At 36.2% G+C, this 25,380-nt stretch overlaps 1 protein-coding gene across 4 annotated transcripts in view; it reads right to left on the bottom strand.

The window, feature by feature from the left end:
* Positions 1 to 25,380, bottom strand: part of HIVEP1 (HIVEP zinc finger 1) — a 139,912-nt gene that overhangs the window by 45,526 nt on the left and 69,006 nt on the right. For all 4 annotated transcript variants that reach the window (XM_032424664.1, XM_032424665.1, XM_032424663.1 and 1 more), the window contains exon 3: positions 20,484 to 20,537. In XM_032424664.1, the coding sequence (XP_032280555.1) occupies positions 20,484 to 20,537 (54 nt within the window). The remainder of the gene's footprint in view (positions 1 to 20,483; positions 20,538 to 25,380) is intronic.

The following is a 25,380-nucleotide window of genomic DNA, read 5'->3' as shown; positions in this document are numbered from 1 at the left end:
TTAAAACCTTAATTTGGATCTACATATATAAAGAACTCTGAAAATGCTAACAATAAAAGAACATCTGAAGAAGAATTTTTAAAATTCCATCACTCTAAAATATAATGCAGTGTGACCCTGCATTTTCCAATATGGTAGTGTGTTTGGCAAAATAATAGCTCTGCAAAATGTCCATACCCCAATCCCTGGAACTGGAGACTTTGTTCCTTTACATATGCAAAGGGGACTTTGTAGACGTGGTAAGATTATGGTCATTAAAATGGGGAGAGTATCCTGGATGATCACAGGACCTCTTCAAACTTAACTGACAGAAGAAGATGTGTGTGAGAGAGAGAAAAAGAGAGAGAGAGGGAGAGATCTCAAGTGTGACAAACCTGACCAGCTACTGCTGGCTATGGAGATGGAGGAAGGGAGCCAAGATCCAAGGAACAAGGTGGACATTAGAAGCTGGGAAGGCCAGCAAGGACAGGAGGAATTCAGACCCACAGACACAGGAGTTTCATTCTGCCAAAATCTGAATGAGCAAAAGACAGATTCTCCCCTACAGACTCCAGAAAGAAACATAGCCCTGCTAACACCTTGATTATAGCCCAGTGAGACCATGTCAGGTTTCTGCCCTACAAAACTGTTAAGTATTTTTTAAACTGCTAAGTTCATAGTAATTTGTTATGCAGTCATAGGTAGCCACTGGGCACATGTGACCTTAAATTTAAAAATGGTCTGCTGCTCAAAAAGGTTAAAAGGACCTACAAAGTACGTTCTCTGACCACAACAAAATTACATGAGAAATAAATAGTAGAAAGATATCTGGAAAACCCCCAAATATTTGGAAATTAAACAACATATTTCTAAATAGCCTAGGGGTCAGAGAGGAAGTCACAGAGAAATCAGAAAAATCAAAACAAAACTTTAGAGAAGTAGGAAAATTCAATAAATATTTACCATGCCCACGATACACAACACTCAAAATCAAACACTAGAGAAATCTCTCTTGAACAATAGGACAATGAGGGGATTTTTGCCATGATCACTGATTTTTAATCAGTTCTCTAGGTGATCTAGCTAATGCAGCAGCAATAAAAAGAAATGAGATATAAATAATGGTAAGGAAGAAAGTAGCCTTATTTACTGATAATATAATGGTTTCTTAGAGAACCTATGAGAAATAACCAGAAATCTAGTATATCTAAAAAGAGCTCAGGAAGGTAGATATCTCCCAAAAACATAAAAATATCAATCTTGTCACTTGTACCAAAAATAACTAGTTAGAAAATAAAATGGCAAGAATATTCTATTTGTAACAGCAACAAAAATAGAAAAATGCCTAGAAATAAATTTGGCACAAAGTATTCAAAACATACCAAAAAATTAAACAGTTTTCTGATATGATTAAAAAAAGACTTACAAAACAAAGAAACACACCATGCTCCTGGAAAGAATATTTTGTAGATATCAATTCAGTTCTTTTCAAATTTCTAAACTTTATACAATTTCAAACAATAAAAAAAAATTGCTCTTTTTTTTTAATGTCACATGACTCTAATCTTCATTTGGGAGAATATTCTAAATTAGATAATAAAATTCTAAAAAAGAGTGATATAAGGACACCAACATGGAGAGGCATTAAATGATTAAATAATATTTTCTCAAAACCAGATTAATGGTTAAATGGAAAGCCCATACAAAGATTGCATCGTATATATGCATTTAGTATACAAAAAAGTGGCATATTTCAAAATCCTGGGTAAAGGATGATACAGTTTTTAAATACGCAGGTTTCACACACGGAACCAAAAAGGAAAGTATATCTTGAACAAACACCACATTCCACACTAAGTTCATTAATTCAATGTAAGAAACAAAACCACAGAAAGAAGTGATTTCTGGAAGAACTCTGAGTGTATATAAAAGACTCCTTGGGGAGCTTGGGTGGCTCAGTCGGTTGAGTGTCGTACTCTTGGTTTCAGCTCACTTCATGATCTCAGGGTCATGGGATCAAGCCCAGCATCGGGCTCCACACTCAGCAGGGAGTCTGCTTGTTCCTTTCCCTCCTTCCACTTCCACACACTCTCTCTCTCTCAGATAAATAAATAAAATCTTAAAAATAAGATTTTATTTCTTTTATATATGAAAAAAGCAAAGGACAAAAAGAAAAATATTGCAACATATAAGGCAGATAACGGGTTGGTACTCTAAATATATAAAGAACTTTTATAGTAATGGGGAATTAAGTAATTAATTCAAATGATACTCCTCTGAGGATAACAGAATAGCTAAACAAATTATAAATATTATCAGACTGAAGATGCTGAAACAGTAGGGAGATAGTGAATAGTGGGCCGCAACAGCTAGGGGAGGATAAAAGTCCAAAAAGGTGAATTCAGCATTTGGGCTCCTTTTGCTCAGGGAAAATTTGTCCAGAGGGAGCAGCTAAATGGCTGAGCAGCTCTTCTGACAATCTAAAAGAGCTAAGGGTATAAATGACAGAATCCAGAGCATGCCATCCATGGAGTCCCTATGGAAATCTACCTGTTCCCAGTTGAGAGCCTGAAGGGCTTTATTCTAGAAATAAGAGAGAACTGGATGTAGACCAAGCAAGCTTCAAATGAATAGCAACTCACTTCCAGTGACCAGAAAAATCAAAGACCCCAAAACCGGATTAAGTTATTGGATTGTTAGCTCTCCTAAGAGCCTCGTAGAAGCAAATCAAAATCTTCTCTGGAGAAAGATGTCAACTTAGGCTCCAAACCCATTTCACTAATTTTTAAAATAGAATGTCTAACTATTCAAAGACAACCAGGTGCCTAAGAAAAGAATGAAAGTACCACTATCACAAAGAGATCGATGAGGGTCCAATATATTGGAATTGATATGCAGAGACTTTAAAATCAAAGTACTAATGCTGTTCATATTGAAAGCATATTGAAAATTCCAGAGGAAAATGGGAAAGTATAAAAAGAGAGCGAGTGTGTTTGAAAAGCCAAATATAAATGACAGAACTGGAAAAATACGAGCAAATTTAGATGGATGGATTTAAGCTTAGATTACTACCGGGAACTGGGAGAAGAGTCAAGAGAAACAACAGGGAATACAGTACCGGAGACAAAAGGTGGCAAAATGGAGACATTCTAAACGAAGGATGAGTCGAAAAGACTGGAACTGGAATCTCGGACGGTGAGGACATAAATAATTGGGCCCTTCTGAATGAAACCCAGGACTCTACAAATTCAAGAGTGCCATGGAACACAAACAAGATAAATACAGAGAAGTCACACCTATTCACCTCTCTGTGAAACTGCAAGGCAGAGACGAGGCCCAAAATCTTAAAAGTCTCGGGAAAATACATTAAAATGAAGACAGATCAACCTTCCAACGAGCAATAATTAGACTCACAAGTGACAATCTCAACAGCAGCAACGTGCTCGAGGAGATAAACTGCCAAGCTAGAAGACTCTAGTTTTATACTAAGCAAAAGCATTTTTCCAAGAATGAAAACGAAAGAGACATTTTCTAATAAATGATAGTTGAAGTAATTTGTCACAACAGACCTGCGCTAATGGAAAACTAAAGACTATTCTTGAAGTAAAATAAAATTATCCTGGATGGGAAACTGGAGATGTAAGACAAAGAGGGAAAAGTGCGATTAATATGTGGCTAAAGCAAAATGAGCAGCAACAGTGTGAAAAATAAGAAGGCATATGGAATCCGAATACACGATAATGAGAGCATGTGAGTCCAAAGCAGGGCAAGTGGGCTAGCCCCTGTGAGGAAGAACAAGCCCCACGGTGGGAAGTTCCAGAAGTCTGGCATCAGCAGGGGCACAAAAGCAAGTTCTGAGAGCGTCACCGAGCCTCGTTAAGGGCCACCTCGAGCAGAAGACCGGGGCAGCTGTTGGAGCATTCAGTGAAATGTGAGTGGAGTTCTACCAATCAAAGTGGGTTCAAAGGCCTTGTTAATATTCCTAATGGAAGAATACACTGGAAAGCCATCAGAGGTCAGCAGCATTCCTGAACAATAACCTCAGCCCTGACAAGAAATGCAAGAATAGAATGCTAAGTGGAATCTGAGGTCCACTCCCATCCCAACTAAGACCCCGAATCATCGGGCTAAAGGTTTAAACAATGCAAGAGACAACATTACTAAGCTTTTATAATAGTATAGAGAGGCAACAACATACATTAAAAACTCTTCAAAAGACATAGAAATAGAATTATAGGGGAGGGTCGGAATTCATTAGCAGGCTAGGACGTAGCAAAAAGTCAGGAAAGAGAAACACATAGGTTTTAACACACAAAGAAAATGTCATAAAATAGAGACATACTAACTTATAAATCTTGGTTAAAAGAAAACCTTCATACATAAAGTTTCAAAACTAATTTAAAAACATTGGAGGGTGAAATAGGTGAATGAGGATTAAAAGGACACTTACCGTGATGAGCACTGAGTCATGTATACAATTGTGGAATCACTATATTATACACTGAAACTAACATAACACTGCATGTTAATTATATTGGAATAAAAAAAAAAACCCACTATGGGATTGGAGTATAAAGACGGCACAGGAGACCCTTACTATCTGTCACCTAAAGTTCCACATTTTTAAATTCATCATGCACAAATATATTCTCATAAACATGTAATAAAATACTCAACCCCAAACCAGTTCAACTAACAAATTAAGAACCTAACAGATAATTGCTTATTTAAAGGTATCTGAAAATAATATAGATCAAAATCTAGCAGATATGGGCAAAATAGGTACTCAAATATTTGTGTAATTAACCACTGAACGGCAAATGAATGCTGTAGGACATTTTTATACATAAGAGATAATTCGCTAAGCAGCTAATACATGATTTTGGAGAAATAAGATGGTAGGAATATAGAAAAAAGAAAATAAAAACAAAAATAAAGTTAGACATAATCAAATTAAAAAAAAACATTTTTTATTTTTTTATTTTATTTTTTATTTGACACAGAGAGAGAGAGCGAGCATGCATACAAGCAGGGGGAGCAGCAGAAGGAGAGGGAGAAGCAGGCTCTCCGCTGAGCGGGGAGCCCGATGCGGGGCTCCATCCCAGGACCCTGAGATCATGACCTGAGCCGAAGGCAGATGCTTAACCAACTGAGGCAACCAAGTGCCCCTAAAAATTTTTTTAAAGTAGAGTAAGTAATACTTACCTTTGAAAATTTTAATTAAATATAAAAATCAGTGTAATCAATAATAAAGCTCTTAGGTTTTGAAAAAGGGTATGATAAAAAAAACAGAAAAAGCATTCAAAATTATAAGAAGAGAATATTATATTCCATCTTATGATATTTGGAAACTTGAATAACATACAGAATGTAACAAGTTATAAATCAAGTTGATCCAACAAGGTGAAAACTTGAACAGACCTCTCACTGAGGAAGAATATAAGACCTGCATATGGTCCTCTCCTTCCACGCACTCAAACTTCCAAGTAACCTTTCCAGATGATTAAATATAAGGAAAGCTACCCAATATAATCAATAGAGTCCTGTCAGATCAACATAATTAATATTTTAGGCCAATCTCAGCATGCAGAGCATGGACATTCGTGCACCTGTTTAAGATCACAAACTGGCCTAGACTCTTCGTACTCTCCCACTCCGTCCACTCAGTTAACAGAGGGAAGCCTGGCTTTAAGTCCTGGTCCTACCCATCACCGGCTCCGCGACCTCAGACATGTACGTTACTGTGTAGGTAACGGGACTGCACAGCGCTGTGAGGATTATTTGGGTAACGCATGTAGGAAGCACAGTGTGATGCTTGAAACCTCGACTTCCGTTCTAATACCACCATTGCTACTGTTGATGGTAATGATAATGTTATTATTATATCATCAACATCCTATTATTATTATATTATTTCATCATGGATTGCAATTATATCACTAGAACAAAATGGCCCAACCAGTATTACAATATTTATTTCCTATAATACTGAGTAGCTGGAATTAACCCCAGTATTTTATTTTAGCTCCAGTGAAACCAAATTTTTAATACACTTCTAATAAAAACATCATAAACACATATTTTATTTGATGTCTTGTAATAAGTTTATAAAAGAGCCAACATTATTCTAACATTCTATTTTATTAGAATATAAAATAAAAACTGTTATTTTAAATAGACTGAACACTATCAGAATAGAGTATTAAATTAACATAAAAATAAAGTAATACTTAATCTCTTTTAGAAATATGTCCTTAAGAAATGACAAGGTAATGACACTGGGTGACAAGTTTATTTTTCTGCAAAAAGTTTCAGCTGCTCAATGTCCACAATAGCCAAACTGTGGAAAGAGCCAAGATGCCCATCAACAGATGAATGGATAAAGAAGATGTGGTATATATATACAATGGAATATTATGCAGCCATCAAAAGGAATGAGATCTTGCCATTTGCAACGACGTGGATGGAACTGGAGGGTATTATGCTGAGCGAAATAAGTCAAACAGAGAAAGATATGTATCATATGACCTCACTGATATGAGGAATTCTTAATCTCAGGAAACAAACTGAGGGTTGCTGGAGTGGGGGGTGGGGTGGGAGGGATGGGGTGACTGGGTGATGGACACTGGGGAGGGTATGTGTTCTGGTAAGCGCTGTGAATTGTGCAAGACTGTTGAATCTCAGATCTGTACCTCTGAAACAAATAATGCAATATATGTTAAGAAAGAAAAAAAGAAGAAGAATGTAGCAGGAGGGGAAGAATGAAGGGGGGGAAATTGGAGGGGGAGAAGAACCATGAGAGACAATGGACTCTGAAAAACAAACTGAGGGTTCTAGAGGGGAGGGGGGTGGGAGGATGGGTTAGCCTGGTGATGGGTATTGAGGAGGGCACGTTCTGCATGGAGCACTGGGTGTTATGCACAAACAATGAATCATGGAACACTATATCTAAAACTAATGATGTAATGTATGGGGATTAACATAACAATAAAAAATTTAAATTAAAAAAAAAAAAAAAGTTTCAGCTGCTAAAATGCTCTGTCTTATTCAAAAGGAAGACAACGAGACTGTTGTTCCAAATACATTTCCCTGTATAATCCCTTTCTTGCTTAATTATTTGAACAACTTTTTGTTCTTTTGGAAGAAATGTAATCCTTAAAAATTTGTTATAGCAAGCTATATTTTTGTTTCAAAGAAAGCATTCCCAGTGGCCTGTGCCTTTGTTACCTTCCTCATGGATAGATAATCTAATGTAGAATCCTTCTATCAATTTCATGGCAATGTTCATAGTATACTTGTTTTGAAAGTCTCTAAATCATCTGGACATAAAAGTTTTGCTTTGCTGACTGCCATTTCTCCTCTGGGGGATTATGTAGGATCAGAAGAACTTTTCAGGTGTGTATACTTTTTTGGTCACTGATTTCATTGCATTATGGTCAGCTTGAAGACAGACTTGGTATTATTTCAGTCCTCTTAAATTTACTGATAAATTGTTTCATGGCCTCAGTTATGGCCTATCTTGGAGAATCTTATATGCACAGTGGAGAACATGTGTGTTCTACTCTTGTAGGGTGGAATACTCTATAGATGTCTGTTAGGTCCAGCAGGTTAATCGGGCTGTTCAAGTCTTCTATTGACTTGCTGACCTTCTGCCTAGCTGTCCCGTCCATTATGGAAAGTGGGGTACTGAAGTCTCCAACCACACTGACGAATTGTCTACTTGATCCTTCATTTCTGTCAGTTTTGCTTCATGTTTTGGGGTGCTATTGTTAGGTAGATATGTGTTTTTAACTTGTTATGTCTTCCTGACGGATTCACTCTTTTATCTTTAGAAAATACCTGTTTATACACACACACACACACACACACACACACACACACACAACACACACACACGTATTTATTTTAAAGATTTATTTATTTATTTGGAGGGGGGAAGGGGCAGAGGGAGAGGAGTGAGAATCTCAAGCAGACTCCCTGCTGAGTGTGGAGCCCAATGCAGGGCTTGATCTCACAACCCTGAGATCATGACCTGAGCCGAAATCATGAGTCAGATGCTTAACTGACTGAGCCACCAGGCGCCCCACCCCTATTTATATTTTAAGTCTCTTTGTCTATTATTAATACAACTACTTGGCTTTTTTATGTTGGTTGTTTATGTATTTCTTTTCCTAGCCTTTTATTTTCAATCTAGTTGCGTCTTTGAATCTAGTGCGTCTCGGTGTAGGCAGCATATAGTTGGATCTTGTTTTTTTAACCAGTCCGACCATCTCTGCCTTTTGATGGGATTATTTAATCAATTTCCATGTAAAAAACGTTATTATTGCCATTGCTGGGCTCATATCTGCTATTTTGCATTCTGTTTTCTACATAGCTTATACCTTTCTTGTTCCTCCACTTCTCCTTTCTTCTATATTAAGTGAATATTTCCTAGCATAACATTTTAATTTCTTCAATGATTTTTTCACTACTTTTTTTGAATTATTTTCTTTGTAGTGCTCTCGGGCTTACCTTACGTTCTAACTTATCAGCGTCTACTTCAGATTTATACCAACTTAATTCCAGTACCGTATGAAAATGTTATGCCTCTATAGCTCTATTCTCTTTCCCCCTTTTTTGTCATATTATTGTTATACAACATCACATTCACAAATAGTCCACTCCAACAAAATACTGCTCTAATTATTACTTTACATAACTTATGTCTTTCAAGATGCCACTAAAAAAGGAACCCGAGTATATAGTTACAGATTTGTTATAGTAACCTTATTTACGATTTTGATAAGTACTTTTCCTTACTTCTAAAGAACACCTCAGAGAAACTCATCCTCTCTGGCTATGTTATAGCTAGGTTATCGAAGAAGGTAGAAAAGTAACAACTGAGATGAGGCGTGATTAAATAAGTATATTTTCTATTTTTATAAGTTGTTCTAATGTGTAATGATATGGCCTGTGCAAAAATAGTGAGCTGGAGAAGCGTCAGATAAAAATCTCAGTGTTGCTAACAAAAGAGCTGACACTGAAAATAAAACCAAATATCTGGATGTACTTTTGCAGGTTTAAGAAGGTCACCTGGTAGAAGGCTAATTCAGCCTTCCACTCAAATAATAAGTTTACAAGACAGTCAGATTTCCCAGCCTTGAAGGTCATTCAGGTTGGTATCCTTCTGGTTCCCTTCCACAAGAAAGAGCCCAAAAACCCTGGCGATTTTTCTAAGAAAATTCTACACTAAGGACTGGGGCCCATGTCACTCTAGGTCTTACTCTTTCTATGGTTGAATCCACAAGAAAAATACAGCAAGGTGATAAATTCTCTGAGGAATATGTGCTTAAAACTGTCCTATTAAATAGTTAAGAATTTTGTAAGCTACACAACCATCGGTAGCTTGGAATCGGCCATGGTAGGAGTATTTTCACCAAACTGCAAATGCCGTCAACTGTTCCCTCCTTTCCTCCAGGGACCAGCACGTGACTGACCCTGAGTTTAAACAAGAAAAAAGAAAAAATGTTTAAATTGAAGCTAATGCTATTACCAAGACAAGAAAGTATGAAATCTATTTGATAACCATTTCTACCACAAAGGCTCTTGGGGTTGTAGTGTTGAACCTTCAGAAGTCTGAAATCCTCAAGTTTTCATTCAGAACATCATAACCTCCCACCAGGTTAACTAATGTGTAATTATATTACCAAAGTATACCAAGAATGGGTTTAGTCATACTGTTTAGATAAAGTCACGAGAAAGGATTCCTTTGCAGGAGGTGTCCATAGTCCCTTAGGGTTAGAGGAAAGCTTTTGTTTTTGTTAGGGAGATATACATAAATGAGTTCTGTACATCACTGCAGATATATACAATTAAATTATACAGATAATTTAATATAATAAAAAAATTATTTCAGATAATACCATCTAGGTTACAGCAGGAGAAATAAAAAATATCTACGTAGCCACACTCAAAAAAAAAAAAAATAGAAGAAATTAATAGTACATGTTGTCTAAAAGTCCTGCCTGTAATGTGAAGGAAGCCATTCTTCTCTCTCTCATCCACCTACCCACCCATCTTCATTTATTCAGCGAATATTTGCCAAATGCCTACTGTATGCACCAGGAACTGGAGCCAAGTGTGGGGGGTGAGGGGAGACAGTGGGCAAAACTGAACTGGAGGAATCACAGGAGACCAACTGGTGAGGCTGGGTGAGCAGACGAGGGGCGTAGCTTAGTGAGATGAGGTCTCACGGGCGCCATGTTTTGGAGCACTGTCTTCATGCCAAGAGCCACAGAAAGCCATGAAGGGGTTTTGTTAAACAGTTTCTAATAGGTGATAGGCCTGCAGAAATCAACACACCCATAGCAACAGCCCCCTTCCCTGCTCCCATGCAGGGAGCGGGCCGCACTCCCCACGCAACCTGTTACGCAGTCTGCTCGAATCTGCTTCCCCACTTCAACATCAGCCTCTGCGCAGACGTCACCACCTACATTTGTTCTCATTTCAACATTCTTCAGCCCTCTTCATACCTTCCCTCACTCATCCACAGAATCTATTTGTGGCTTCCAAATCTTTTCTTGAAGGAAGGAGTTCATTCTTTGCTTGGTGCTCAGGACAAAACTCTAAGTTATTATCCTTCAAAATTTGAAATTCTTCTCAGATGCAGCCCAGCCCAATAAAACACACTCTGAATCGTGAAACTGACAAAAGAATATCATATCTGGGTGAAATGATACTTTGTGATTTCCAAAACTGTTCGTGTTTTAATTTTTAAATTTATTTTCCAGAGTTTCTCCCAGTTGTTTAATCCATTTTCAATTGATTCTGCCTCCCCTCACTTTTATTTTCTATTCTTCTTCCTTGGAATTATATGCCTCACTTTCATGCCACACGTCTAGTGCCTTCTCTCATCTGTGGAAGAGAGAAGAACAAGTCTCTCTGTAGGCAAGAGATACCTGAGCTCACTTCCCTTTTGTTCCTTTTGCCCCACACAGAGATCACAGCAGCCAAGTGGAGAAATGCCTAACTAAATCAAGAGTAACACACACTATTCTTTTAAGTCACCCTGAAACATTATTTACATAGAAAATACGGAAGCGTATGTATGAGGTCAGTTACCCAAGAAGCAAAGACAGTAAGCTGAACATAACCTGTTTTTGTCCTCTTATCATTCTCCGATGAATTCCCAAGTGAACCAACAGAAAAAGATCCATTCCTTTGTTTTTCACAGTTCTTAGGGATGCTGTCCTCAAAGCAGCTCAAATCCACACATCACCATCTGAACCACTTCACCTCTCTTACCACAAAATGAAGCAGTGGACGTAAGTACATACTCTGTAGACTCTCAAACAAACATGTTTCAAGCATTTTAATCTCCCTGAAATCAGGATTCATCTTCTAGTCAATTATAAGAGCACTGTGTCATGATTTAATGGGCAGTGACTTTCCCTTTCTAAATGGTGCATGAAATCATTGTGCATCTCACAATCAACAGCATCTTGAAGTCAATGGAATATGCAATAAAAGTGCAAAAGAATGCAAGCCTGTGATATCCTATGAATCCTATAAAATAAAAATCTTAACTACCTAAGTCTCAGATTTAATGAATGATTCCTCAACAGATAGTAATCAGCAACAGAATTTTCTAACAGTAAAACATTAAGGATTTTGCCTCTTGCATTTTATGGGAAACAAAGTGTTAGTTTTTCTGCATTTTTTTTTAAAAAAAGAGATTTATTTATTTATTTATTTGAGAGAGAGAGAGAGAGAGCAGTGCAGGAGGGGCAGAGGGAGAGGGGGAGAGAATCCCAAGCAGAGCCCACGCTGAGCGCGGAGCCTGACCAGCGGTTGACGCAGCCTTGATCTCATGATGCTGAGATCACAACCTGAGCAGAAATCAAGAGTTGGTTACCTAACCGACTGCGCCACTCAGGCGCCCCTAGTTTTTTTTTTTTTTTTTTGCGTTTAAACACCACGAGTACAGAATATTTAAAGACATTTATTTTACACTAATGTACTAAAAAATGTTTTATGTTATTTATCATTGTGCAAATCATCTTCTATATGTCTGGCAGTCTATCTGAAAGGCAATCATCTCTTAGGATTTGGTATTTTTAAATCTCAAAATATTGACAGGATTGACATATGATACCTTTAAGTCATACACACTGAACAAATAATTAAAACAATACTAATCTTCCTATAATTCAAATTAGCATCCTCCATTATACTCAGAATACTTCATGAAACCTTAACGTTTAAATCTAAAATTCCAAGAAATAAATCATTAAAAGAAGATGACTTTTTCCCCTAAAAAAAACCCCAGAAAATCTGTTGCTGTTTTCCCAAGGGAAATTTGCTAGGCACTGCTGACAGTCTACATAAAACCTCATGGATTTTGATTTTATCAATTCAGATTTCACGATAATTTGGGCAAGAGCAGTAAAGTTAAAAGTTATCCTTTTAGGGGTTAGACTTTTTCTTTCCTACCTATTTCCCAGGGCTACAAAGAATGGCTGACGCATAATACAAATTTATTGAATAAAAGAATGAACTAACAACCTTACAAGAAAAACATGAGTTTTTTAGGGCATTTATTAAGAAGAAAGCAGAATTTATAGATGTTTTTATTTAAAATAAACATCCATTGACTTGCTCATCTAAATACATTATTTCCCAGCAATTAATTTATAAACCTAAGGACCACAACTTGTCAAGAGTACATACGTAACTAGTAAGTATTACTATACACTAAAGTAATAAAACTTCATTCCTTTAAAATACTCTGAAGTTCGGACATCTCAATGAAAGACTACGCTGGCCTCTCCTCTGGCAGGGAACTTTCATTTTGTAAATTGTTAATGCCCTTCCAGGTTTATTGCATTTTGATGATGCTAACTAAGTTTTGTGCTAGTGCACAAACTTGCTCCCAGACTATTTTTAAAAAATTTTAATCTTCCCTTAGATTGCATTGTTATTTTAATTTACTAAAATCAGCCCAAATTTTCCATAATGCCACTTCAATTTTAGTCTTACTCAGGAAGGACTTCATCGCCCCTAATCTAAGAACAAACCCTTCTATTAAGTATACTTAGCAGAATTTTTAAGGAAGAGAGTGTCTTTAGCATTCAAGCATAACCTTATTAACATAAAATAGTATCACAAATCAGCCTTCATTTTTAAAAATAGCATGTGTGGTATTTAAAACAGAAAAAACATGGGAGTATTTTTTGTCCTCCTGGCAAACGTACTCCTATTGTTCTCCTGGCAAGCTTTAAAAAAAAAAAAAAAGATGTTTAGGAAAGTAGGTGAGCCAACTCTAGGTTTCTTATTTACACGCTAATTAGAGTTCCACAATCTAGTTTTCTGCTCATTAGTCTGTCACTCTCACTTCAGAATTACGCAGGCTAGTTTTACACAGAAACCTAACTTCCCTCCAGCTTCCCCAGATAACGGGAGGGTAATTCCCGGGCATACATTACGCCTATGTTAACAAAAGTCCTACTTGTCAAGTGCCTCCTCGGAGCAAGTCTAAAACCACTAGCTATTCAGCAGAGCAGATTCCTTACCATGTTTCTTTCTTTTTTTTTTTTTAAAGATTTTATTTATTCATTTATGAGAGACAGAGAGAGAGAGAGAGAGAGGCAGAGGGAGAAGCAGGCTCCCAAGGAGCAGGGAGCCCGATGCGGGACTCGATCCCAGGACCCTGAGATCATGACCTGAGCCGAAGGCAGACGCTCAACCATCTGAGCCACCCAGGCGCCCATCTTACCATGTTTCTTAAGCCACATAACCTACAGACATGTGTCTTAGGACCTCATTACTCTTGTATACAGGGTAAAATGGATGATTAACAGAAATTATTGTTTACATAAATCAACTTTCTGGGGGCTGGAGTTTAAAAGGTCAGAGTGATACCACCGCGCTGAAGGAAAGTACTGGCATTACAGGGACGATTTCAGGATTTTGCTGTGAATTACTGTGAAACATTCCAAAGCAAGCTGACCTACAATCTCCACCTTTTTCTAGACCCAACTGGCTGAATCCTATTTTTCCTGAGTTATCACAGTGTTTTTAAAGGAGGTGACTGCTATCATAATCTCATCACTCAACGGGTAATTTAGAACAGGACTATCACAGATTCAACTACCACTGGACCACAGCAATCATCCAGTTATAATGCAGGATAATGTTAGAACAGCACAGTCCAAGACAAGGACTTAAAACCTCCTCATACCACTTTCTGCTTGTACTCTCTGGGGGTAATGTTCTTTGACATCTTTCAACTTCAGCTATTTAATCTTTGTAACACGGTAAATTTAGAAAGTGCTGAATTCTGAATTTCTAGCATAAAATCTAGGAGCATTTTTGTAGGACATTCCCTGAAATTTTTGATTACACGGTGTTCAGAAACAGAGCGAATTGTTTTAGAAATACAAACTAGTTTAAAAAAAAGTTAATGTAAGAATGCAATGAAGTGAGAAATCACTAACAAAAACATAAATAAAATCCCCAACAATGTGGGGGAAAAAAAATTCTGTCAAGAGGGTCAAAGAAACAACTGGCATAGAAATTAGTGAAAGCAACAAATATGACATTATGTACAATGTAATAAAGCAATACACAGAAAGTAATAAAATAGCTCAGTGATTCAAGTAGGAAAGAATAAAGGCTTAAAATAAATTAGCCCAAATTCCAACTTTAAGAAATTTGATAACAGAATAAACCCAAAGAGGAAAAAATATAATAAAAAGCAAAACTTTTGAAATTAAAAGGACAATACAATATGAAGAAAATCAGAAGTTGGTATAACAATAAGGAAGTGAAACAGATAAGCCTCTGGCAAGACTAATCAAGAAAGAGAAAAAGCACAAATGAACAAAATTAACAATGAAAAAATCCAGTAGCAATGAAAGAGACTAAGAGAATACCACCAATGACTTTTTGCCAATAAATGTGAATACTTGACAGAATGTATACCACTGTAACAAATATATATATCTGATTGAAAAAAAAAAAGAAAGCTTGAGCAGAACCCTGTTATTATATACACTGATTTGATAATTAAAAATCTACCCTCAATCCCTCTTGAAAGTCAAAATATATAATAAGACCTTCCTATAAAGCTATCATTCCAATATTAATCACATCCATGGGAAGCAGAAGGACAGTTCTCAGATCTCCTCTGTTAAGCTAGTATAATTCTGAGACAAATCAGGGAAGGAAAATTATAAGAAAATAAAACCACTGTCTCTTGAACATGGATACAGAATTCTTCAACAAATATTAACAAATTAAATCTAGCAGTGTGTTTAAAAAGACAAACATCAAGACTAAATTGGTTTTATTATAAGAATGCAAGTGAAGTTTAAACACTAGAAGGAGAGGAGGAAGACCAGAAGATCAGCTCTACCTATGAAGAAAAACATTTGATCAAAAAAAGAGCCCTTATGATTCTTTTAAAAATCTCAATAAATCAAAAAGATAACTTCCTTAAGCTATTAAAAAAAAAAAAAAATGACCCCAGCCTCCCAAAAAAAGACTTCAAACATTTTAATGGTGAAATATTAGAAGCATTCCCTTTAAAATCAAGAAGAAGTCAAGGATGCCAACACTACCATTCTTTTGATATTTTACTGAGCCAACTGGGTAAAACAAGAAAATAAATAAAGGAACAATGATTTAAAAAAGAAAGAAACAAAACTTTCATTACTTCCAGCTGATATGACTGTTTACAAGAAAATCTAAAGCATCTGCAGACAAATTTTCAGAATGAATGATTCAGCCAAGTGGCTGGATACAAGATGAATATACAAAAAAATACACTGCATTTCTATTTGTCAACAAGAACTAGAAAACAATTGCACATATATATACATACAATCAATGAAGTAAGCAAAAAAATAACATTCCAACAAATAAATTCAATAAAATAAATACAAGACCCATATGGAAAAAATAAGACATTAAAGAAAACACATGTATCAAAAATATGCTATTTTTATAGAAAGCAAGCCTGAAAATTGTGACAACAGTCAGTTTGCCCCAAATTCAATGTAATCCCAAACAAGGTCCCAACATATTCTCTTAAAGGTTGATTCTAAAATTTAAATGGATGAGCAAAAAACAAGACATAGTCAAAATACTTCAGGAATTTGCCCTACTATACTGTATATTAAAACATAAAGTTGGGCGCCTGGGTGGCTCAGTTGGTTAAGCAACTGCCTTCGGCTCAGGTCATGATCCTGGAGTCCCTGGATCGAGTCCCGCATCGGGCTCCCTGCTCGGCAGGGAGTCTGCTTCTCCCTCTGACCCTCCCCCCTCTCATGTGTTCTCTCTCATTCTCTCTCTCTCAAATAAATAAATAAAATCTTAAAAAAAAACATAAAGTGAAGTAATTAATACACTGTGATATTAACCCACGGATACATAAACAGAACAGAACAGAGAGCCAAGAAACAAACCCATACATATAAGGAAAATTAGTATGAAACAGAGAGTAAAGGGAAATCCACTCAATACACGTTCAGGGACCGGGCACCTGGATGGTTCAGTCGGTTAAGCATCTGCCTTTGGATCAGGTCATGATGCCAGGGTCCTGGGATCAAGCCCCACGTCAGGCTCCCTGCTCAGCGGGAGCCTGCTTCTCCCTCTCCTCCCCGCCTATGATCTCTGTCGCTATCTCTGTCACTCTCTCTCTCAAATAAATAAAATAAATAAATAAAAAATTTTAAAAAATACATGTTCAGGGACAAAAAAACAAAAAACAAAACAAAAACAAAACAAAAAGAATCCCCACAAAACTGGAACCCTGATACTATGTTTTTTAAAAAAATCAACTCCAGATGGATTTTTTTTTTTTTATCTGAATGTGAAAGGCTTTTTAAAGAAGAAAATAGAGAAAAAAATATGCGTGACCTTGTGGTAGGGAAGAATATAAGACAAGCAAATAAGTTTAAAAATCCCCCAAACAAAAAAATACTAATCATAAAAGAAAAAAGCCTAATACTTTGGTAATATTAAAATCAAGAGCTTGTTTACTAAAAGGCACTTTAAATAAAGTAAAAAATTAAGCCCAAAATTAAAGCACATAACATGAATAAAGGACTGTTATCCAAGATATATTAAGAAAAAACAAAGATTTTAAAAATGCATAAGAGATACTAATAAGCATTTCAAGAAGGTGGAATACAAATGAAGACATGTTTAATGTTACTACAAATTAGGGAAAAATAAATCGAGAGCAGGACAAAATACTATTTTTTACCCAACTAGAAAAAATAAAAGGGTTGACAATTCCAAGCACAAAATGAATTCTTAGACACTATTATACCCCTATTATATGCCCTGGAAAACTCACAGATGTGCACTAGGATATGAGAATATTCACAGTCGCACTGTTTGTGACAGCAAAAAGGTAGAAATAACTCAAATCCATCAACAAGAGAATGGAGGCACATATTGTTTCACAGAATAAAACATTATTACAGCAATAAAAAGAAATAGCTACATGCAACAACATGTATACATTTTAGAAACAATGTTGAGTGAAAAAGCTGTTAAAATTATACAATGTAATTTTATTTTTAAAGCTCAAACTCAGGCAAAACTAAAAAGTATAATTATTTTCATGAAGCATTAACACAATGAACACAAAGTTGAGGAGGTAAATACCTCAACAGAGCAGACAGTGGGATGAAACAGAGCCTAGCATGCAGGTTGATGCAACAGTATTGACAATGCACCAGTTCTTACTTACACCGGGTAGTGGAATCAAAGAGCACGATGTTATTTTTATGCTATATGTCACATCTATTAATTTATAGGTATCAAATATTGTATGATAAAAATTTTAAACTATTAAAATTAAAACTTAGACAAAGAAAGCACATGAAAGCTCTCCTGAGAAACTGATCTATTTATTTCTCCTAAGTTTATTTTATAACATACTCCATTCTCACATCTGTGACATTCACTATTTATTTTATTTAAACCCGTGCAATAATTTTAGGAATAGTGTCAAATACAATGGATGTTAAGAACAAGTAAAGAGCACTGTAAGGAAGAATATAATGACATTATAGAGAATTATGTGAATGTTACATGTTCTCTTTATCCCCAAACCGATTAAAATCAAAATAAATCAAAGTCATCTAATTTTCATTCACATGCAAAAAGAATAAAAGAAATACATAATTCAGTATCCTTCTTTATTTTATTGGTGTGTAATGGGCCAAGTCACTTTCTTTGCCACCATATAAAACAGATTAATCCTTACTTAAAATGTTAGAAAACAATACAAATCTATCAACGAGCAAGGTTTATTTTTAAAAATTTTTTTTGTAAGGGCCTGCCATTAACGTAGATGCTTCTGAAGATAAATTAGTTACTTGTCCTAATGGTAAAAATAAAGGAAAGGGGAGAAAGATCCACAGATAAGTTAAGGACTACACTATCTTCTATGGAAGCAAAGCCTCAGAACCATGAGCATTGTAGAAAAATAACCAGATGTAGAAGAAAAAGTCAAACTTTCAGGGGGAAAGAACAAAAGCATCTTGAAAGAATAGTGAAAAAGTGATCTGTCCTAGGTGACTAGTCTTAATAAAAATAATAAACAAGAAAATTTTAAAGTACATTATTTGAAGAAATGAATTTCCTTGAATAAAATAGGCAGCTCAGCAAAGATTTGAGAAATCTTAACACTTTTATTACTCAAAGATTTTATCTCATATTGTTAAAGACAAACTGATATTATTCCTTAATTATATTTGAGGGAAAAGCTGTTTTATTTTTAATTTGCCCAGAATGTGTACGTAAAAATGAAAGCCAAGTTGTAATTCTAGGCAGTGAATTGCACAGAACAATGCTCACTTGGTATTCATCCTAGGTCTTAAATAAATGTAGCCTGCCAAATGTAGCCCACTAGATTATTCTGAACCTCATTATCCAATTTCTTTTTCTAGAACCTTTGTTTCATTTCCTCCTTCCTATCAGGCCTTTAGTTCACTGTTCTTAAAACTCTGCCACTGGAGTGAGAAAGAAGGAAAAGGAAAACAAGCACACATTTATTTTTCTACTTGAAGCAGCTCTAAACCATTACTGGATGTAAAAGATCTCTGACAGCCTGCGTGTCTTAAATGCTGTCTGTCTACAGCGATGGGGGAAGGGATCTTTAGTCAACCACTGGAAGGGACAGCATGGCTACAGCAACTTCTCTGTTCTTTCTAAACTTTTTAGCAAGAATGTCATTAACTATGCTTATTTGTTATGGACTTTCCAGATTGCAGGGAAGAAGGGAGTGGGAGAAAAGGAAAACGGAGAAGAGAGACACTTCAAGGTTGCTGCACATCACAACCTAACTATTCAAACCACCCCCAAACCATCTTGAAGGTTCATAGGTTGGCCCAAGGGATGAAGAACCTGCATAGCCAGAAATATTTCTACTAAAGACACCTAGTTAGCTGGGAACCTAACCAGATTAAAAAAAAAAAAGAAGAAGAAGAAGAAGATTTAAGGAGGACAAGGAAATAATAAATCATGAAATATAAATGCTACAAAGGGAGATTTAATTATGTCTTTTTAATCAATTTTTCTCATTAACATATAGGGTTAGAACACTATCCACCTCACACTGTTTTCCCCTCTGCACTGGCTGGTTTATAGTGAATGTATTTTTTCCTGTTACCTGGAAAAGTAACCAGTGTGTTTTCTATGATGACAATCAATTTTTGCCTTTAAACTTTTTATTTTTTCTACAAAATAATAACCATTATAACTAATAAAAAACACAAAGCCACATAAATAAAAGTTAATCTTCCTCAGCCCCTTCTTCCACCATTATATATTTGTGCATAGTCCTTGCAAACTTTGTCCAGCCCTGTATAATCATATGTACGAGTATGCATGTAAATATGTATGTGTTCATGCGTATACCTTTGTCATTTGACTGAACAAAGAAACTGAGATATTTTATAAGCTATAGTGCAATTTCACTTTCCTCACTCAGCAATAAATCATCACCATCAACTGAAATAACATTTCTTAAAAAGGTATATAATGTATCTGAAAATATGAATGTATTACAATTTATTCAACTATTTTCCCACTGACTAGCATTCATATTATTTTATTTGTCTTAGGCTTTTGTCATTACAAAAAAATACTGCATCACAAGAACACACATAGGCACATATATGTGTAAACAGCCATCATTAGTCATTATATTTGTACTTTTTTTGCTATGGGACGGTCTCATAAACAGGACTTTCAAAAGAACTGCAACAATCTTTCAGAATCCTACCAGCAATAGATAAATACATGGGAAACAGTTACAGAACATGCTACATAGCTAAAGCATTTCATAAAGCAGAGCCCGTATACTTTTAGGCAACAGTTAGTCTAAGGTGATTTTTAATTTTGTGATATGTTTACAGTGATAGATTTAGTAAGGCTGTGATTATAAGGTAGCTGTAGAGGAATCACTGTTAAGAATACAGTCTATATTACAGTTGAGTTTAATTTACCTTTTTTTGACACTTCTGCCCCATTAAGTTCTTTTTGTGCTTCTTCAATTTTGTCTAAGAAAAACAAAGAAATTTTACAAATCAATTCATCATACACAAATAAGAATACAGAAAAACAAACATACTACTTATACATGGTGACTGATAAATAATAAATATTTATTGAATGAATTATTTGTGAAATAAATACGTGTAAACTGTCAAAATAATGATAGATTTATTCCCTCATTTTAAAATTGAATTTCTTCTTTCAATCATGTCTTGGTCACAAGGACCACTTCCACTTAATGTTTCCATAATGCAAATAATGAGCGCATTTCAAAACTGAACTATCGTTAAAAAATGTCTAGGTGCCTAAAAGTACCTAAAAATAAAACTTTCCTTATGAAGACATACAAATGCCCAACAAGGATTTTATTAGAGAGATATAACAAACGCCCACTGGCTTAGAAACAAGTCTAATCCAAGTTCACAGATGGCCTGAGACCTATGCCAAACATGGAAGAACCGGGAAATAAATGAAATGAGGAGCCGAAGAGTAGCTTTAATTAATACCTACCCGTCTTGCCAAGCCTTGGTAACAGGATGGTCATTTATGAAGTGTGAGGGCAGCGAACTGCATTAAAGACATCCTATGTTCCAAGTACTGACCACAGAACTGTTACACTGGAACCAGTTCTGAAGGAGCAGGTGTAACCCGGAAGTGACACCGAACAAGGCCCTGGGAGGCTCCCCAGGAGCGGATGGGAGAGGGAGCCAAGTGGGGGCCCCGAGCCGACAGCTCTTAGATCTGAGGCTCTGAGCACCACTGGATCGTGTAAAAGCAGCACGTGTTCTACCTTGGCTAACAATTAATTTAAATTTTATAAGAATGCACCTTATTTGATGATCATGACAACAACCAGTTCCAAGTTTAATACAGGGGTCTAAGTGCTCGTGATAACGGCAGAAGCTACAAAATTCCCAGGGAACTATTTTGTACTGAAATGAATACACAACCAATAATTATGTAATGTTATAGTTAGTCCATGGAAGTACCATTTAAAAGCTTTCAAAATATTGGTACTTCAGTCATTTATGCCTTTGGGGATCCACCCCCAGTCCCTAAAATGGTTTCCAAAGCTACCCCTACCACCACCACTGGCCACAGATGAACCTCCGAAATGCATGCTTTTCCAAACAAATAAAAGACGCAGATCCCACCACAGGCCCTCTGAACCCTGGTCCACCTGCTGCTTCTCCCGTCAACCTTGCTGGGAAAGCCAGAAACTCAAGAGAACCTCCAATTTACTGACCAAACTTCTTTTAATTGCATATTGACCCACCCAGCCTACAAAATAAAGGCAGAGTGGGAGGAGCAGAATAAAGGAGACAAGCTAGTCTGAAATATTAGATGCTATCAGCGTTGGTCAAAAATAAGTAAGTTTTTATCCTGACAAATCTATCCCCACAGCAATGTCCTATTTCTTTGCTGCTAATTCTCAGATCCAGAATGAGACGTATAAGTAGAGATAACCCGTAGAAATATTACAATTTTTCTTATTTATAAATTTTAATCACTTCTCATGAAATGACAACTGAAACTGGAAACTGTCCTAAAAAAAAAAACCCCAAAATAAACAAAAAACCTCTTATTAAATGTAGAAAGTGGATCCTGCCTCAGCAGTAATTTTACTTCAAAGAGAAAAATACCAAATGCAAGGGTGAAATCTACATTAACATAAATAACAAAAGGGCAAGGGCCACTTTTTTTAAAAAATAAAATATACTAACTACACTGTAGACCTGCAAAAATATAAAGAAACAAATCATATAATTTAAATATACAGCTCTTGAGAAACATAAAAAGGAAAAAACACTGTTAGTTCTATGCCAGCAGTTCATCCAAACTCAAGAATCATAAATAATATATACGTATTCTATATATTCACAGTAGTAATGACTGTGTTTAAGATTTATGCACGCATAATTTGGCATTATATAATAAAACAACTGTTTATTAATAGAATCAATTGTGGCTCAAAGCAACAAAAACTCATGATGTAACATATATTTAAAGAACAGTTACTATTCAGTATATGGAGGTTGGGCTACCTTCTGTTTGCACGTTAACCAAACAAATTCTTACAAAAATGACCTCAATTTACATGGGATCACAAAACACTACTCTTTCTTCTTAAATTTTCAATTAAGTTGCCTTTTTCTCTTCATAATAACAGTGTATAAATCAGCAGATGTAGGACATCTATGTAAGGGATAAGCATCTACTTAAATGCTTTTACCTAAGGCTCCAGTTCAATAGGTAAATACAATTTTCATGTATAGGGCTTCTAACAGCCAATTTTCAAAGCTTTTGCTTCAATTTTTAGAAAAAAAAAGTCCTGTTTATATTTAACCTATGCTCTATGATTCTCCTGGTAAAACATGGTGTTTCAAAGACACTCCAAAATCACAGAGAAAGTGGTCATACATTGTACGTACTTAATTGGTTCAGACAAGGCAATTTACTGGTATTTAAAGCAATATTTATCATTTTTTTCACTATGACTTAGAGCAATAAATCTATTTTTACATTCCAACCAATTATACATGTGTACTATTATGTGTATACGTAATTCAGAAACAAACTTACCCACACTCCATCCTCTATCTTTTCCTATTAAAAATGAAAAATGCGGCCTTGCCCAGCCAGCTACATTGATTTTACGACCCACTGCTGGATTCTGAACCAGATATAAGCAGCAGTTACCTACACATCTTTTTTACCTTTTATTTTTTTACCCTTTTCCCTTTACCAAGGCTAACACTTCCCGGCAATAATATAGGATCTCATTATTATAAGCCTTGGCTTGGGGGGCTGGGGCTGTTGTTTAGAATAGGATCTCAGATTCGGAGCCATCTCTATCACCCCCTCCCCAGTGTCACTGTTATCTGAGGTAACAATCTCAGAGAACTACACATTCAGAAATAAACTACAGTTTCTCTGTTGCTGTTGTTTAAAGATAAAAATAGATACGCCCACACCATGTTGGTAAATCTAAAGTGAGTAATGCATTCTTATGTAATGAGTTCCTACTGTATTTCAGATGGAATTCTAATTAATTCAATTTTTACTCAATGTACTTGGAGGACCTATCACCTGGAAAAGGCAACATGAATGGATCCATAATCTTTTTTAAGGCCCAGAGGGGCCTGTGGCTGGAAGAGTAACAGGCCAGGAGAAGGGAGAGGGTACTTACTAATCATGTAAGTCATATTTTGGTTCTGCAACTATTAAAAATTTACAACTTTTTATAGATTTTCTTCTCCAATAAAGCACAGAAACCGTTTCTTAATGGTAAAGGCTATGAACAATCTTGTACAACAGCTTCCATATTTAAAAACTTTTGTTTGTAAAAAAAATAAAAACTTTTGTTTATAAAAAAAATAAAAACTTTTGTTTGTATAAGAAAATGATGCAAAAATATTCTGTTTCTATCATCTATAAATAATTTTAAAAAGTCTCTTTCTTCGTGAAATGTAATCTGAAACCACTGAGCAAAAACAAAAACAAAAACCAAGTCCTAGAGCCCTTAAGAAACAACCCTTCTTTTAGGGCTCTGGGAAGAAGACTGAATGATTAAAAACAAATCATTAATAACCATAAAGCACTCTTCAAATACAGGTTCATGGTTAAGTTCCTGCTCTCTGGCCATGTCTACCCTATGGTGAAGTGTGGGGTTCTCCCTCTGCACCACTCCTTGAGAGCCTCAGGATGCAGGACAGCACAGCTCTGGGGACCAACCCACAGAATCCTTAGGATTTGATTCAACCAAAGCTGTGTTTTTATTGTGCTGAATGTCTACCCTGCGTCAGGTACAACAGGAGGCACTAGAGATGGGAAAACAAAACAAAACAGAATGGCTTTCCTGGAGGGGCTCACAGATTATCCTTTCAGTGATCATTTCAGTATCAATTTCAAGGTAAACATGAAGTCTGAATTCCACCGTGTGGCTAACAAGGTCCTCAGCCTCCCTCCTATCCCCATTCCTGCTTTCTTTCCTGCTTCAGCCCCACCTCCTGCAGGCTCCATCAGATCCCACCCTGTCCCTTCTCCTGGTGGCATCCTTTCAAGATTCGCCTCCTCCGGGAAACCTTCTCTTAACACCCTTACTCACAGCCTATCACTCCCTTCTCTGTGCCACCACCAAAAACCTTGCATGTGGAACCCCGTGTCCCTGTGGCAACACAGCTCGTGATCACTAGTCATAAGGACACTAAGATGGACCTGCGTGATTTGCTGTTTGGATCAATGCTGACAATAACCTGCCGAGACATGGAAGCATCGGTGCATTCTGAAAAGAGAAGGATACCTGTACACAGATTTAAAATTGGCACTGGGTGGTTCCACTTAAAAACCCAGCATGTTATCCTCTTTCACATTACAAATGATTTCAACATGTGGGAAGCCATATGGGTACCCTGAAAACACTTGAATCAACTATTTATTACTCCATTCAATGACAAGTGATATCGGCCTTAATTTTACGAGCTCGTCCTTCTCTCCTGCTTTTCGGATCGGCACCTGTAACCCCTGCTCTAACACCACAGGCTCTCCCTCTCCACTGAGCCCTAACAGCACAAAGCCGAAAGGCTAAGAGTAAAATTTTATGAAGTAGATCCTAATGAACTGTAAAAGGCACCTCTATTTACTGAAAGAGATACCATCTGATTGAAAAAGGATCACCATATGTGACTGTACTATTTTTACTACTAAATAAGCATAACTCCTACGTCCTCTCATTACCCATCAGCACAAGCTCCTTACTCTTACTGTTAGCTGCTCGAGCTATTTCAGTAAGACTAAATATATGACAATGACGTAATGTTAAAAACGCATCCAATACCCATAACCATT

The sequence above is a fragment of the Phoca vitulina genome, unplaced genomic scaffold (assembly GCF_004348235.1).
Source record: "Phoca vitulina isolate PV1807 unplaced genomic scaffold, GSC_HSeal_1.0 scaffold31, whole genome shotgun sequence".
Taxonomy (NCBI): Eukaryota; Metazoa; Chordata; class Mammalia; order Carnivora; family Phocidae; genus Phoca; species Phoca vitulina.
This window is presented reverse-complemented; position numbering and strand designations above follow the sequence as displayed.